This window comes from Mauremys reevesii, linkage group 5 (genome assembly GCF_016161935.1).
Source record: "Mauremys reevesii isolate NIE-2019 linkage group 5, ASM1616193v1, whole genome shotgun sequence".
NCBI lineage: Eukaryota > Metazoa > Chordata > Testudines > Geoemydidae > Mauremys > Mauremys reevesii.
Window position 1 is genome coordinate 25,107,114 of NC_052627.1, and position 17,083 is coordinate 25,124,196.

General features: G+C 39.4%; 2 protein-coding genes across 10 annotated transcripts in view; one reads left to right on the top strand and one right to left on the bottom strand.

Annotated features, from left to right (window-relative positions):
• Positions 1–11,766, top strand: part of SMARCAD1 (SWI/SNF-related, matrix-associated actin-dependent regulator of chromatin, subfamily a, containing DEAD/H box 1) — a 217,676-nt gene extending 205,910 nt beyond the window's left edge. For all 8 annotated transcript variants that reach the window (XM_039542689.1, XM_039542691.1, XM_039542690.1 and 5 more), the window contains 11 exons: positions 24–99; positions 2,687–2,822; positions 3,817–3,954; positions 4,309–4,404; positions 5,750–5,867; positions 6,062–6,183; positions 7,314–7,502; positions 8,737–8,855; positions 9,679–9,861; positions 10,515–10,624; positions 11,195–11,766. In XM_039542689.1, coding sequence (XP_039398623.1) covers positions 24–99; positions 2,687–2,822; positions 3,817–3,954; positions 4,309–4,404; positions 5,750–5,867; positions 6,062–6,183; positions 7,314–7,502; positions 8,737–8,855; positions 9,679–9,861; positions 10,515–10,624; positions 11,195–11,256 — 1,349 coding nt within the window. In that variant the 3' untranslated portion in view covers positions 11,257–11,766. The remainder of the gene's footprint in view (positions 1–23; positions 100–2,686; positions 2,823–3,816; positions 3,955–4,308; positions 4,405–5,749; positions 5,868–6,061; positions 6,184–7,313; positions 7,503–8,736; positions 8,856–9,678; positions 9,862–10,514; positions 10,625–11,194) is intronic.
• Positions 11,767–15,431: 3,665 nt separating this feature from the next.
• HPGDS (hematopoietic prostaglandin D synthase) overlaps positions 15,432–17,083 on the bottom strand; it is a 64,631-nt gene continuing 62,979 nt past the window's right edge. For both annotated transcript variants that reach the window (XM_039541834.1, XM_039541835.1), the window contains exons 5-6: positions 16,888–16,986; positions 15,432–15,938 (exon numbers count right to left, since the gene is read on the bottom strand). In XM_039541834.1, coding sequence (XP_039397768.1) covers positions 15,774–15,938; positions 16,888–16,986 — 264 coding nt within the window. In that variant the 3' untranslated portion in view covers positions 15,432–15,773. The remainder of the gene's footprint in view (positions 15,939–16,887; positions 16,987–17,083) is intronic.

The following is a 17,083-nucleotide window of genomic DNA, read 5'->3' on the forward strand; positions in this document are numbered from 1 at the left end:
GTATCTATTTTTTCCTTCTGTAGGATCCCAAGAGGATCGTAAGCAACTCAGAATTGACATTAATAATAAAGTTGTAAATTTCAATGTGATTGTGACCACGTAAGTACTGTAATTAAAAGAAACCAGTAAATGAAATCAAAATGTTGCTCTGCTGACCTCTAGTGGTATTACAGAGCATCAGCCACTTCTTGAATCTAGAATCATACTTCAGTTCTCAAACAAGGAGTTGAATTGGGTCAGCAGAGAGTACTGTCAGTTGATTTTTTTCAGTCTTACTGTTCACATGGCCGGTATCAAAGCTTAGCACCTTTTTTGTGGTAGATATGTAAAACTGCTCTGACCCACAGCACGGTACTGCTTTCTCTGCCTTTAGTCAATACAGAAGGAAGAGTTTAGAATACAACCAAGAGCTGTGGGACCTACACAAGGAATGCCACCATCACTGGTAGCTCAAGATAGGTGGAAGAAGCTCACAAACTTTGACTATTGTGATGTTGGCTATCAACATCACATAGAGTACTATAAGATGTTGTCTTATGGTGACTAACAGCATGGGGAAGAGAAGGTTACTGGAAAAATGTCAGAGATTTCTCCTTAAATGGAAGACAGCTAAAGTGGAGTTGAGTGAGGAAACCTGTGTATGGGTACATTTCTGTCTAGATTTGACCATTATGGAGAATTTTAATTGATTGAAAATGCAAATTAAAGTAGAAGGCCCAGGAATTCTCTTCCTTTGGAAAGTTTTGAAATATCATGTGCAATTTCCTTCCTTTTTGGAAGTTAGACATTTCAAGATGAAGATTTTAGTTAAAAAGGGTAAGCTCACATTCATCGGTAATTTGCCAGTGCCAAATTGTGTTCTGCAACCAAAGAAAAAAGGGCAACTGTACCCTAAAGTCACCAGTTCCACTGTGTTCCAAAGTCCTTCATGTACCTCTTGTAAATACACAGTACAAATACTCAGAATTTGCAAAATGCATACATAACCTGCTTTGTGCTTTTTACATCATTTATCCCATCTGTATAAAAAATATTGGGGCTTATGTGTCTGTCCTCAATTGTGGCTCTCAGTCCCCTTCATTCTGCAGAAATGTGCCCCCGGATTGTTAAAATCAAACAAGAATGTGCCTTGTCTTCAATATTTTTGTACTAAACTTTCCATTAAATATTTTTTGATCTCATAGGTTTTCTACTTTTCTCTTTTTTTTTTCTTTCTTCTATTTTTTGTATGATTTTTGCCATTGACTTGGCTTTATACTTTAAGATTTTCAGCTGGTTAGGTTTTCCTTTTCTCAATCTAAAGCTCCTTTCACTCCCATTCTCCTTCATTCTCCCTTCTTCCTATGTGACTGGTTACCTGATTACTTCTTCCTGCTCCCACTTCCTCTTCCTCAGAAAGACACCTGCCAGTCACTCATCTTAGGAATGAAGAGTTAAAGGTGAGGCCTGCTCACCAGACATAAATTCGAACTGATTGATGCAGGGCAGAGGTTCTGGTGTCAGATAGGACCAGGGGACCATCCCCTAACTAGATGGCGGAATGTGCAAATGCAAGACCAGTTTTCCCTGGTGCTGTTGGAGATGGGAAGGAGTCATTAAACCTGTTTGGAATTAGTTTAACTACTGGAATCTGCGTCTAAGTTCATAGGCACGCTGCACCTCTTTAAGTGCATGTTTAAAACTTAACAAACCTCTACACATACTCAGTAATTTGTAAACATGCGTAACTTTGTTTTTGTAAACAACTTTTTTAAGCCTTGAAACATTCTCAGTTAAGACTACTGAGTTTAAAACCTCAAAAATGTAATAGCCCTCTTTTTAAAAATGAGAGAAAAAATTTAACAAAATAATGTGAATTTTTTAAGTCAAGAAATGTGTGAATTTCACCTTCACATAATTCTGATGGCCATAAGGATTTTGCTCAGAATGTAGTACACCAGGGTGGGCAAACATTTTGACCTGAGGGCCACATCTGGATATAGAAATTGGGGGTTGAGCAAGGGGTGCAGAGAGCGGGATGGGGATCAGGGCTGGGGCAAGGGTTTGGGACATGGGGAGGAGGGCTCAGGGGTGCAGGCTCCTGGCGGTGCTTACCTCGTGCAGCTCCCGGAAGCAGCATCATGCCGCCCCTCTGGCTCCTATGCAGAGGTGCAGCACCGGGCAGCTCTGCATTCTGCCTCGTCCACAGCCACCGCTCCCATTGGTTCCCGGCCAGTGGGAGCTGCGGGGGGTAGCACTTGGGGTGGGGGCTGCCTGTGGAGCCCCCTGGCTCTGGCTGCCCTTACACATAGGAGCCGGAGGGGGGACATGCCACTACTTTCAGGAGCCGCACGGAAGGCCCCGACCCTGCTCCCTGGCAGGAGCTCGAGGGCCAGATTAAAAGGTCCGACAGGCCGGACATGGCCAGCGGATGGCAGTTTGCCCACTGCTGTAGTAAACATTGAAGTTCTATACTGAGAATTGATTATGGAGAATATCAGCTTCTTTTTTGGTATACTGTAATTGTCAACTCCAAACTGTTGTGGTTGGTCTCTTTCAAAGATGCTGCTTATTGGGACATTATCATTTTTTTAAAATATCTGTTATGTCATACTTTTAGGGCTTATAATTTAACTGAGTTTAAATTGCAGTATACCCTGTGTTATAGAAGTACTAAACATTTACTTATTATGTATTCCTCTGACAGGTATAACTCTGCAATTAGCAGTGCAGATGACCGTAGCCTGTTTCGCCGGCTGAAGCTTAACTATGCAATCTTTGATGAAGGTCACATGTTGAAGAACATGGGTTCTGTACGCTACCAGCACCTAATGACAATTAACGTAAGAGAGTTTGTTTGTTTGTTTGTTTGTTTTTTTTAGTAGTCCTACCCTCCATTTACTCGTGGGGGCATGATGAAATTTTGGGCTGAAGCAAGAAATAGAATTCTTAATATATAAGGCATTGTATATTACAAATTTAGGAACACGATTGCATGCAACTAAATGCCAGTCTGGTAACTGTAAATGGAGATTTATTTCCCAACTAAATATAAAGCATCTTATTCTTACAGGTCTCTCTAAGGTAGTAGTCAAATTTTAGAATTTTGTTTGATCTCAAAGTATTACACTGAAATATAAATTGTCTAAGATGCAATAACTACTTGTAAGTAGTTTTCAAACTATAGAAAAGAGATTGTGCCAAAATGATAAGGTACTTGGGTGTGTATGAAGGGTTTACTACTCTGGTTAATATAAATCATACAAATTAAGAGTTGTAAGAGGTATGTGTGTGCAGCTCTAAAAATAGACAATAATTATGCTGATGAGCTGTTTGTTAACTATTTGAAAATATGCCATGGTCTAAAGTTTGGAGAGGAACAAACATGAGGATTTCAGAAATCGCTTTTCAACTACAATTGACTTGGAAAGAAGTAAGGTATACAGCAAATCTCATGAGGTAAATTTCCAACTTAACCCTTTCAAAAAGTTCCAGTCTACTCAGCATTTCTTGCAGAAGAAGCAAAATGTGGCTGTAAGAAAGATTCAGAAAACTTGAGGCATGTTACTAGGTTGGGCCATAGTGAAAATTTCCATGTGGCATGCTCTTCTTATTTTGTTAATAAACTAACATCACTGGAAATTAGTCCATTTGATGCATATTGTGGGCATGAAATATATGGTTGAAAAAAGGGATAGAACTGAATGCTAAATTCCTGTCTCCTGTGACTTTTTCAGCACAAAATTTGCCTAAGTTATTCTTTAGAAGGAAAATGTTAAGTCCTCTGGTATTCATTTCATGTTATTTTTGTGACTTTTTTTCATATTGACCGAATAGGCAAGGAATCGTCTGCTGCTAACAGGCACTCCAGTTCAAAATAACCTGTTGGAATTAATGTCTCTATTGAATTTTGTCATGCCACATATGTTCAGTGGTAGCACCAGTGAAATCCGGAGGATGTTCTCTTCAAAAACAGTAAGCAGTAAAAATATTTTTATTTCAAAATCATACTTTCATTGCTGTAATACTCCTCTTTTACATGGTTTGGTTTAGTTATAATTCTGTTTTGGGAACTTGGTACACCATTGAAAACATCACATCCGTACAAACTAAACCAAATGGGTGAAATTGTATTGTAGCTTGGTGTCCCAAAACTCTTGTAATTTTTGGTTACATGAGACCAAAGGAGGGCACTTTTTTCCCTTCTCTGGATCCTGGGTGATTGTCTCTCAGGTTGGAGCATGCAAACTAAGTAATAATAATGGCATTAATAGAGTTGAGAATTTTCATATTACGAAACTTTGAATTTTTTCTAATATTTTTTCTTAGAAAGCTGCTGAAGAACACAGTATATATGAAAAGGAGAGGATCGCTCATGCGAAGCAGATCATAAAGCCATTTATCTTGAGAAGAGTAAAGGATGAGGTAAATCTGTTAACTTGCAGCTATGCTAATGAATATGAAGTGGTGGTGTAGCCGTGTTGGTCCCAGGCTATGAAAGAACAAGGTGGGCGAGGTGATATCTTTTATTGGACCAGCTTCTGTTGATGAAGAGGACAAACTTACGAGCTTCACAGAGCTTTTCGTCAGATCCCTCTGTGAAGCTTGAAAACTTATCCCCTCCGTGAACAGAAGATGGCCCAATAAAAGATATTATCTCACCCAACTAGTCTCCCTCAATGAATATGAAATAATTTTATTTTTGTAGCGTAAAACATTGAGAACTATTTTAAAAGGTAACACAAGAACTTAATTTTAGGAAACTTAATAGCAGTGAAGATAATGAAAATTCTTATAGTGTATGTGCGAACCTTCTGTAAGGTTTGGGTGCCATTTTCTTGAGCCTCTGTCCTCTACCTTAGACCCAATCAGTCCACTTCTCTTCATCACCAGAAGTCTACAACTCCTTCCCAACCACCCTACCCCCAAAAAATGAGGCTTCAGCTACTTCTCTTCTTCCATGAGTTACTCTTCTATTCCTCATAGAACTTTACTTTTTGCCCATACTGTTTCTGGTGCTTATTTGTTTCCTGCCTCCTTTCTGTTTACAGCATTGTAAGTGATTGGCCCGTTGGCATCTCTGAGATTTGCTGTACTGTTAAGCTGTAGCCAACAAATGAGTGGCCTCACTTATCACAAAGTGCTATTCTGCTTCACAGTAACATCATTTTAATTAAATTATTAACTGCATATATATGATATAGCTGCAACTGTGGGTTTAAAGTATCTTGGGGTCCTCAAAGCCTTTTTTGTTCTGTTTGAGAACCCAAAGATCATTAGAGTGCTTGGTTCTGTCCCTGGTAGTGGTAGCTTGTCACTGGCCCCTTCCATCTAGGATTGCCTGCATGTAAGAATTGAACAAATTTTAACAGCATTAGCATTCTAATGTGTAGAAATTTGATCTTAATCTTGCTGACATTTCTTCTTTCCCTGTTTGTTAATGTGTCCCCTTCACTGCTTAGTGTCATCTGTTGCTAGTTAATCAATGAACCCTAAGCAGACATTTGTCTGATAAGTAGGAAAATACTTTTTTCAAATATTTTTTAAAATATTTCTTCAACTTTAAAGTCTATTGACTTCAGTTCTTAGGACATGATTCAAAGTCCATTATGGTCAGTGAAAAGACTTAATGGTTTTTAATGGTCTGTGGATCAGGCCCCTAAAGAGTTCTTAAAAACACATTGTTGCAGTTCACCTTGTGGGCAATGCACAATTTCAAACCATTCAGAGTAATCGTTATTCACTTGAAATTTTTATCTTGTCTCATCAGGTCCTTAAACAACTACCCCCCAAAAAAGATCTTATTGAGTTGTGTGATATGTCAGAGAAACAGGAACAGCTGTACTATGACCTCTTCAACAAACTAAAGAAATCTATTGACAGCCAGGGTATGTGAGGGTCTGGTTGTTTTTCCCAAACTGTCTCTTAAATTGTACAAAGCTTTTGATTTGTGGGAACATCAAATACTTAGTAGTTTTAGAAAACTCAGGTCATAGTTGCATAGATTAAATGTTTGGTTTTTTTTATTTGTTTCATTAAATCAAATGTGTGGAAATGATGGCAATATTTTTTTTGGCCATAGAAAAAAACTCAGAAATGGGCAATGTCATGATGCAGCTGAGAAAAATGGCAAATCATCCTCTCTTACACCGCCAGTATTACACAGCTGACAAACTGAAGATGATGTCAATGCTTATGCTCAAGGTAAGTTCCATAGGATTCACAAACATACTGTAACGTCTCTCAATTCTTCTTTTCAGAATCTTGAATAAAAATGTTTGGGTGCCGATCACTTGATCAGAAGCACTCATTTGTAGATTTTTCCAGTTGCATTTATCCAATGCCCAGATTGCACTGCAGACATTTTAAAATTTGAAAATAAACTTCCAGATCAGCTGTAAGAAGACTTGCTTAGGAGAAGACATTTCTGGTCCCACATTAGACCACTTTTCGTCAGCCCCCTCATTTTCTCAGTTGACCCTTCTCCTTATTACATGAAAAGCTTGGAAGAACATTTGGGTCTGCTAGCATTTCCTGAAGGTCACCAAATGTGGGCTGTAGAGAACCAAAGTGGGGAAAGTGTATATACATGAACTATCCTTTTCCTAGTTTGGCTTTGATTAACTCGCTCTGTGTTTTGGATTAGATCTCTTTCTAAAACAAGAAAGTTAAGAACCAATCTGAAAATATAATAAAAGTATATTAATAAAAGTATAAATGTAACCAGATTTGAATGTGCGCATGTCAGCTGCACCTGGAGCCTAATGGGGGGAGGTGAAGCAGTTCCCCCCGCCCCCCCCCTTTTTTTTTTCCAGTCTCCCCTTCCCACTTTATAGATATGGCTCTTTTCCTTTCCTCTTTCTGCCCAGGTATGACATCCCTCTACCTGCACTACAACCTGGGCAGGGATTCCCATGTTTTCAATCATTCATCCAAGGATTAGATTCCCCATGAAGGAGTATTTCTTCAAGGGAAAAGGCCTGACATAGAGATAAAAGGTCCCAGGGTTTGAGGGTGTGTGGTTGGTGGCTAGTGAAGTAAAAGGTATTCCCAGTAGTTCTTCATAATTCAAGTTTCTGTAGAATCTTACACCAGGTGACAGACATCAATCCTCCACGATCTCCTATAAACAGAACTTGAAGAGTTAATTTTCGCATTAAACCCCTGCAAACCAAATTAGTGTGTGCAGAGGCCTGGTTTCTGGTTCTTTTTGTTCTCTGCAAAAATACTGGATGCAACTGTAGTTGCATAATCTTACTGGCTCTTTAAGGTAATTATAAATATGCCTACAGTGGAATGCATTATATTCATTTTGTTATCTTTTTTACTTTTAGGAACCCACGCATTGTGATGCCAATCCTGACCTCATCTTCGAAGATATGTCTGTGATGACAGATTATGAGCTGCATTTGCTTTGTAAACAGTATGCTAATGTCAGTGACTTTAAGTTAGAGATGGATACAATTTTGGATTCTGGAAAATTTAGAACACTTGAGCGCATCCTCTCTGACCTTAAAGAAAAGGTTTGCACTAAAAGAATATTCTAGTTGAAATATCTTCTGCTTTTCACAACTTTGTTTACCACTGATTTACTGAATCCCTATTAACAGGCAGCTTTTACATGCTAACTTGATTTTTCTATAGAATACTGCAGGATAGTTTATGACTTTGTGGCACACATTGGATAGAACTGTACTGCTGTTCTGTGTCACACATGCAGTTGATTGAATAGGGGAAATTGCAGTCCTGCAGAAGTGTTCAAGAGTGTTGAGGGTTGCTCAGTGTTCAGTGCTAACAGTAATGAATCATATTGCTTTTCTGAAAAAGCTGTTTTTTACCTTTTGTACTATTAAATGGGATTAGATATTATAGTGTGTATAAAACTGTGCAAAAACAATATTTAAAGCTTAGGGAAAACTAAATGTTTTTCCCTGTTTCCTCCAATAATCAGAATATTCATCCTGGAACACTACCATAGCCTCTTAAGGTATGTCTCAACAGCAGCTGGGTGGTGTAATTCCTAGCCTGGGTAGACATACTTGTGCTAGCTCTACTCGAGCTAGCACGCTAAATATAGCGGTGGAGCCCTGGTGGCACAGGTGACAGCTTGGACTACCTGCCCGAGTATGTACCCGGGTCGCTGGGTGGCATTGTACTCAGGTGGCTAGCTCAAGCCACCACCTGCACCATTGTGGTCACTCTGCTATTGTTAGCCTGTTGACTCAAGCAGAGCTAGGAAGGAGGGGCGAAGATGATGATGGATTACAAAGATAAGATTATGATGTTCATTACTTTAGGCATTTGTACAGGCGCCTAGGACAGTAATGACCAGCAAGGCTATGTTTCTTCCCTGTTGCAAGGAAAACAATTTCAAAATAAATCTATTTTAGTAACAGTATTATTTGTGGGGGGTATTGTGTGTTTACAGTTGCATGTATAAGAGATTTTACTGTATTTAACTGCTAGTGCCCAAATTACGTAAATGTTCAAATTTGGGTGCCTAAAGTTAGTAATCTAAATACATGTTTTGGCACCTAAATAAAAGTGATCTGCTATTCTGGGGTGCTGAACACCCCACCTCTTATTGGAAGTAGACCAGTTTTATTTAAGTGCCTAAATATGGATTTTGGTGGCTTATCTAGGCATCGCCGTTGGAAAATTTAGGCCCAAATGTATAGTGCAAATAAGTGATTTTTCTAATAAAACATTTATGTAATTAATGTCTTCCCTAACTGACTTCTTTTCCTCCTTCCCCAGGGTGATAGAGTTGTATTGTTTAGCCAGTTTACTATGATGCTGGACATTTTAGAAGTTCTCCTAAAACAGCTACAGCACCGATATATTAGGCTGGATGGAAAGACACAGATTTCTGAAAGGTAAATGAAACTTTCTTTACAGGAGGTGTGAGTAAGTTAATGCACATGTGCAGTTGTGTTTCCCACAAAATTGAGAATTTCAGAATCTCACTACAGCAATGGGAGGGGTTCTCTCCCATCATGTAGTTAATCCACCTTCTCCTTAAGAAGTGGTGGCTAGATTGACGGAAAAATTGTTCTGTCAGCCTAGCACTGTCTACGTGGGGGGATTAGTTTAACTAGGTCGCTCAGGGGTGTTGATTTTCTGGTTTTGAAGAACATGTTTGTGTATTTTTTTATTTAACATAACCCCAGCACCTCTAATTTCTTAACCTTTTGAGTGTAGACTTCTCTGTCCCTCCATTGGCTCTCCTTTCTCCACTAAACCAAATTCAAGTTTCTTGTCTTCACCATCTGGTCCCCTGATATTCTCCTCTTTCCTATCTACCCTTGGTTTCTTTAAGCATTGTCCTCTCCACTCTCCCACAGATGTCAGTCAATGCCCTCCTTGGCTTCTTCCACAATCTTTTCTATTTTTTCTTCTGTCACCTTCTATTTGTAAAGTGCCCTTTCTGAGCTGGTTTGGAAGGCCACTAACCTCTCTTGACTCAATCGTCTCCTCCTTAAGAGCTTCTTTAGCCATCTGATAGTGATTAGGATGTGAGGCACTTGGGAATAGCATATTTATATTAAAAACGTGGAACTAAAAGGATATCTCTCTTCATCCTGATTGCTTTGTTTACAAATTGATTTTTCCCCCCATTCCTCTGTCTGGAAAACAGCTATTGTAATTAACAGAATTGTTGTTCACAAGGCGTGATTTGTGTGTGCTTTAATTTTGTAGGATACATCTGATAGATGAATTCAATACAGATATGGGTATTTTTGTATTCCTGCTTTCGACCAAAGCTGGTGGCCTAGGAATAAATTTGACTTCAGCAAATGTTGTCATTCTTCATGACATTGACTGCAACCCTTACAATGACAAGCAAGCAGAAGATCGATGCCATAGAGTAGGTCAGACCAGGTAAGTTTTTAATTACACTAGCAAACTGTGAAAGAAGTATATGCAGCGTGTGTTTGTCCCTGCCTGCTCTATAGTTTGGACATGGTGGATATTAGGGAGATGGAAGAAGAAAAGATACAGGTAGTTGAAAATAACGTGCTGAGAATGGCAGGCAAGCAGAGAGTAGACAGAGTGCACATGGAAGAAATTAGGGAGAAGATGAATTGGGACTTTGATAAGCTGGAGAATGCATGTTTGAGGTGGGTTGTACATGATAAGAATGGGAGAAGAGCAATCAGCAAAGAAAGTATGGGAAGAAGATGACAGCAAGATAGGCCATGAAAGACTGAGTTTATGATGGAACGACTGTCAGAGAAGTTGGAAGAGAAAAGGATGGGAAATCAAAGATCTGTGAATTTGTGCCATGGACTGAAAGGAGTGCAAGGAATCACGGGCACCTCCTGTCCCTTGTAAATGGGAAAAGAAGTCGTGCAGTGAAGTGAAGAAGTGATTGCACTAATTTGAGAGAGTTGGATTTTGGCAGGCCTTGGGTAGGCATGACAACATTCTGGGAGGTATCAGGCTAAATAGCTCCAAACTGTGGAAAGGAACAAGTAATTCTTAATTCACAATAATGATATAATAGACTTAATCCTCTTTTCTGTGGGTTTTAGAGAAGTACAAGTCATAAAGCTAATCAGTAAAGGGACTATTGAGGAGTCTATGCTCAAAATCAGTCAGCAGAAGTTGAAGCTAGAGCAAGATATGACTGCAGTAGATTTAGGTAAGTCTTTATTACTCCTATTAGTTAATGTCATACTTCATAGCTGTCCTCTATATAGAACTAAATAAATTTTTGCTACTTCTCCTTAAAGTGCAGTTTTACTCTGAAAACTGAGTCCTTGGTGTTGAAAATCCAGACTGCTTCCCGTGTCCCCTGTTTCATTGTCACCTAGCTTTCTCTTAACTTCTGCAATGCACTTATGTAAAATAGAAATTAATATTAATACCACCAGATTTACTGTACTGATTATATTAGCTTTCCCAGTTAATTCAGTAAAAAACTTCATTTTTATTTCACTTGAAGCTGTCCCAGAACTCAATACTGGAATATCACAAATGCAGGGGCTTGCCTCTGAATACTTTGGGCATGATGGATGATTTCAGTTGATGATCTTAGTAGTGAAAACCCAGTGGTTTGCTACACATTGAAAGAGCTACAGTCAAGTCAAGGGGGAGAGACTTCTTGTTGAAGTGTAAAACTAGACAGAGCCTTACTGCTTGGAGGAACAGGGTTTATTCATGTGAAATATTTTCGTTAATGCAGTACTAATGCTTTGCTTTTATTCTACAGGAGAAGAAGGGACCATTCCAGCAGATATAGCCACATTATTAAAAGCTTCATTAGGTCTGTAAAATGTAAATAAAATAGCTGTGGATTTTATTGGCGAGAAAAAGGCAATGTGGTACACCCATGGACTTTTACATTACTGGTGACCATAAGTTTTATGAACATTTATAACTTTTTGTAATTCCTTTACTGTATTTCTCATGGTATTGAAGATTTTTAACACTGATAGAATTCTCCAGATGCTTGAAAACAAAATGTGTAAATGCCACACACATATGTAGTGCATAAAATGTTGAATAATCCATATTTTACAAAGTAGTTTTAAAAATGGGGACCTAGTTAGTGATGACTTTACCAGATCTGCTAATGCTTAAGATTTGTCAGTATTTTTGTAATTATTTCTACCTCCCAAATATATATAAGAACTGTCTGTTTCACTGGATAACGTGTGTAGATTTTTTTTTTTACATGTGCCTTATTTGACAATGCTCATGTCTGTTTATGCTTGTTTTTGTTCATTTGAAGTACCGTACTGTTTTTGTATCAACTTGTTCAAATAAAATTGCCTAGATGACCAGGGTCTTTTTTTATTTGAAACAATGTTCTACTTTACCAGTAGGAACAAAATAAAAAGAAGCAGCTTTCAAACTGTTTCAGATATTCTACTCTAACTGCTCTTTGCTTAATCAAATATTGGTAATATTTCATTTGTACTGCACTCAGAACTGTGCTTAGAAACATGGATGTAGAGATTGAGTTCCTGCCCTATAGAACTTTCAGCCTAAGGCCAGGATCCTGTAAAGACTTTATGCACTGAGAGTACTGGGTAGTTCTGTTGATTTCAGTGGGACAACTCAGTGTGTAAAATGAAGCTCATAAGGCAAAGATTTAATTATAAACAGGGCACAAGTGAGATCAATAACCAAGGTAAGGAAAAGAGAGGAATCCTAACAGGATTACAAGCATAAGGTTCTTTCTTTAAAGTGGCATCTAAGATGCCCCTAAACTTTGGGAAACCTCTGGAAAACAGTGCTCTTTGGAGGAGGTTATAAAAATGTTATACAGCCCCAACCACCTCACTTGCTTCCTTGCTGCAGTTGGGGCTGGACTTTACCTCCATTGACCTCTCCATGTCTAGGGAAACTTCTAGCATTTTGATCAAAACTCTCTTAATTTCTAGTCCTGTCTTTTATAATTACTCTAGTTCATTAGCTAGTCTGTAAGGGTATGTCTACACAACAGCTGGGAGGTGAGATTCCTAGTTCAGGTGAGACATACTCTTGATAACCTCTGCTCAAAGTAGAATGCTAAAAACAGCCATTTTAATTGGAGCTACATGAACAGTGGTTTGGGCTAGCCACCCAAGTACCAATCCCATCTGACTGCCTGGGTATGTACATGGGTAGCTAGCCTGAAGAAGGGGGATGCAGTGCACCTGAGACTCATCAGCTGCCTCCCAGTTGGACTTAAGTGAAGGCACCTGGCAGAAGACAGTAAAGAGCAGATGAGGCCTGAGAAGAGGCGAGACGACAGAGCAGCAGAGAATTGCCTGAGGGAAAGAGCTGCAGGAAAGCTCAAGGAGAGCAGTAACTGTGAGCTGCTGGTGATAAGTTCAAAGGAAATGGCTGAAGGACGGATTAGAGCTGGAGAACCCTGCCAAATTGAAGGAAGGCTGGTGCAGTGGCCCCTAGGAATGAGAACCACCAGCATGGTCAGTATAAAGCTGGCCCCAGAAGTCAGGGTTGACTTCAGAGGGATGTCCTGTGGAGCAGGGGTAGGACTCACAGGCAAGGAGGTCTGGAAAGTGTAACACTACAGGGAGCCCTTTGGCAGATGACCTGGAGTGGCGGGCTGCAAGAGGAGCCCAGGAGGAAGGTTCCCCTAAGCAAGAGAGGCCTGGCAGAATTAAATTCTGTAGGGAGCTTCTTGCGGGAAAGCTGACTTGAGGCTACGGGAAAAGACTTGAGGGAGAAAAGTGATTCTTGGAACTCTTGGGTAGGAGACCTGGAGAGAGAGGCCCTGGAAAAGGGATTAAGTAACTGACAGATAGTGACCTCCTAATGGTATTAAAAAGCTGCTGTGCTATAGCCTTGTTTTACTTTGGGGGTTTGAGAGGAATTGTTTTCAGTTTTTTGATGTTTTTGTGTTTACTGCAAGAGATTTGTGGACTGTGGTGCTTTATATCACTAAAAGGGTTTGAATCTGTGGTAGGTGAATAGCTTGTTTCTTGCCTGCAATAGGGTTGCCCTGCCCTGCTCTGACACACCTACTGTGTCTTTTCTTTTAGTCCTGGAATTAAACAAGAACACACAACCTGCCACTGAAAGAAAAAACTGAGCTTCACATTGTCCAGGAGAAGACTAGAGTGGGTGTACAGAAGTAGTACAAATGAGGCTTTCTCTGAAGGAACTCCAGTATCAGAGGGGGAGCCGTGTTAGTCTGCATCTGTAAAAGCAGCAAAGAGTCCTGTGGCACCTTATAGACTAACAGACGTATTGGAGCATGAGCTTTCGTGGGTGAATGAGACATGTATCCGACGAAGTGGGTATTCACCCACGAAAGCTCATGCTCCAATACGTCTGTTAGTCTATAAGGTGCCACAGGACTCTTTGCTGTTTCTGAAGGAACTGGCTCTCCAGTCTGTAGTCATCTAAAGCACAAACTAGATTAAGGAATCTCGACAGCTCCAAGGTAGCTATTTTAATCTAATTTACCAGATTCCAAAATGAATGGTAACAAGTGCTGAGGAAAGATTTAGTTTTGAAGAGAATTCAGCTCTAGTTCAGCTGTGGCACCAAACTGATATGTAGGAGAAATAAGGCTTTCATTCATGCTTGTCTTTACTTATCTCTTCAGTTTACTGAATACTGCCTATTGAGTCAGACCGCTTTAGACAAGCTCAAAATTGTAGTTTTTGTTGCATTTGTATTTTGTTCAATACTGTGAAGTTAGTGAGTGGTTATTCTGTGGATGTTATTAAAAAAAACACACTGAGTATACTGTGGCCTGCAGTATTAAACTGGCAGAAGGGTGGGAGAACAGAGAGGCATAATTGGTCCTCTAGTTAACTTCAGAAAAGTTATTGGGGATAGTGAGAAGAAATTGGGAGTGTAGGGTTAGAGCAGGGGATTGAATGTCAAGAGGTATGGATTCTGTTCTCCACTCTGCCAAATCCTCAGTGTAACCTCAGGTAAGTAATTTAATTTATCTCTGTTTCCACATGGGTAGAATGAGTATTTAACTCCTCTTTGTCAAATGCCAAGTAAAAGGCATTGCGCATATCAGTTTCACAACTTCTGTTGGAGCTCCATCTTGGGTTGGACTGATAAATGGGTGTGCCCCCTTCTTCACAGCGATTGCTGCCATCTTATTGTATCAGTTCTTATTTCAGGTTTTCTATCCTTTTCCTTGTCTCGCTCTCTAACTTGTTTCCCTTATTTTTTTCTTTTCTTTTGCTGGCTCTTCTCTCTACTCCCTGCTTTGCCCTTCCTTTTATAGCTCCACTTCCTGCACTCATTAGATAGGTACATGGTGTGCCCTTGGGGTGACAGGTGTCTGTTGGTGCCACCCAGTGCTCAACAAAATCTTGACTACTGCAGCTTCCACTTGCAGCATTGTATGTGAGTTTCTCCTGTGGGAGCAGAGAGGTAAAGTTGGCTGCCTTTCAAAGAGTAACCAGGGTTACCTACACACATAGCACATTTCAACAGAACCCCCAGAGATCTGGGTTCCTGCAGTTTTCCCCACCCACACTGATGGTCTGTTTTGCCCTGTGTCCCTTCCCTTTCCTCCCTCTCTGAACTAGTTTTACTACCCCTCACACTGAGAGAGTCATAAAGATGTGGAATAGTACTGTCGAGACAATTTCTGTCCCTGAAACTTTCCTCATTGTCTCTTCTCCCTCCCCAACATGTTTCTCTGGAAAGTGCAGTGAAAGCAGAGTTGGACTGATCAGTTTCAGAATTGCTGTATTTTAAATCTTTGAACGTGGGGGGAGTGATGTGAAGTGCTGGTAGTCTCCAAACTCACCATAGCATTCCCAGTCTACCATGTCCACTTTTCCATTCATCTTTCATAAACAGAGTTAAATGGTTGATCATGTGCTTTTCACTGTAGGAAAGCAATAATCAGTCACTGAGATGTATAGTAAATAATCATTGCATGCTTAAACATATATTGAAATGCATTCTTAGTATAAATCTCCATGCTATAGTCACAGAGGAAAAAATTCAGTCTGGTGTATTTTTAGTCCATTTTATAATCAATTATGACAGTGTTTAATATAATCTGCATCTTGCAACATTACACATGCATAAAAATATTAAAGGCCAAGTTCTCAGAAACTTGTTCTCCATTGACAACTGTTCTCCTTACCCCTGAAACCTAATGAGAAACAGAGAAGAGCAAGAATTTAATCTGTCCACTGATGTTTTCCGAGCAGGTGTGATAGACTGGATCAAATTAGGCATTGAGTTGTCTTAATTTTTGTAAATTAATAATTTTAGAAGAAATTAGAGGTGCTGGGGTTATGTTAAATAAAAAAATACACATAAACATGTTCTTCAAAACCAGAAAAGCTCATCTACAGTGTAGTCTTTGGTCTTTGCTGAATCCAGGCTGCAATAGCAGGAAGTGCTTGTACTCTCTCTTTCAGAGCCAAAAGTTTAGAGTAGTTGTCTGCCAGGCCAGGCTTAAGGAACAGAAGTGTTGTACTGCACACATCCCAGTAGAAATCAGCCCAGGTTACCTGGTGAAAATGAAAAGGGTGAAACAAAATTACTCAATTAGTATATACAATCAAATAGCAGAACTATTAACATCAAAGACTTGGTCTATACTGAATCCAAAATGAGGATAGAGAACCACACTTTAAATTTGGTTTGGGCCCTCCTATGTTAGCCAGCTATATCTTCTTTAAATAAAAACAAGGAGTCCTTGTGGCACCTTAGAGACTAACAAATTTATTTGGACATAAGCTTTCGTGGGCTAGAACCCCTTCAGATGCATGGAGTGAAAAATACAGGAGCAGATATAAATACACAAAAAGATGCGAGTTACCTTACCAAGTGTGAGTAGTTACCTTCAAGCTACAATTACAGAAGTTCTCCCCTGATGAGGTTACAATCAATTGCTTTTAGCGTAAGGTGATATGTTTAGATCCTATCCATGCTATAAATTTTAAATATGTTGTAACTTGATCCACTGACTTGATTTAGGTGTAGACAGGGGTCTTAGCCTGAACTGTTTGCTGAATTGATTTTAAAATGTGGTTGTAAGCCAATTCAGTTCATATTCAGTTTAAATATGGCTTTGGTCAGCAGCATGGAAAGGATCAATCTATGCAAATTGACCTTTGAAACTTCCAATGTCGAACCCTGAGGCTTTTAAGCAAAGGCTGGAACAATTATTTTTAATTCAGTTCAAACATAATTTAGCTCCATCCACACTGACCAGCAGTGTTTAAAATGGTCTAGTTCAAAACTGTTTCAGCAAACATAAGTCCAGGCCTGTGGGCTTGAAATAGTGAGTGTAGTCAAAGCCTGAAAGTACGTTAGGAAGAAAAGCAAAGAATTAAAATCAAAAGACAACAAAGGATGTTTCTTAGGTCTCTGACTGTGAAGATGAAAATTGTTTAACTTCATCCAGTTACTTTGCTCCAATGACAACTGGATTTGGAAGAGGAAAAAGATACTCACAGATTTCCCAACCAGCCACTTATTATCCCCTAAGAAACTGTCCAAATCTCGTAATAGTCCAGGAGCTGTATTAGTGAGGAGGTCATTAAATGTCTGTTGCTGCAAAAAAGCACATGTAAGTGGAGAGAGTGGTCAAATCTGATTCTTCTCACTGTTTATGAAACAAAACATATAGCATAAATATGGGCTTGGAAAA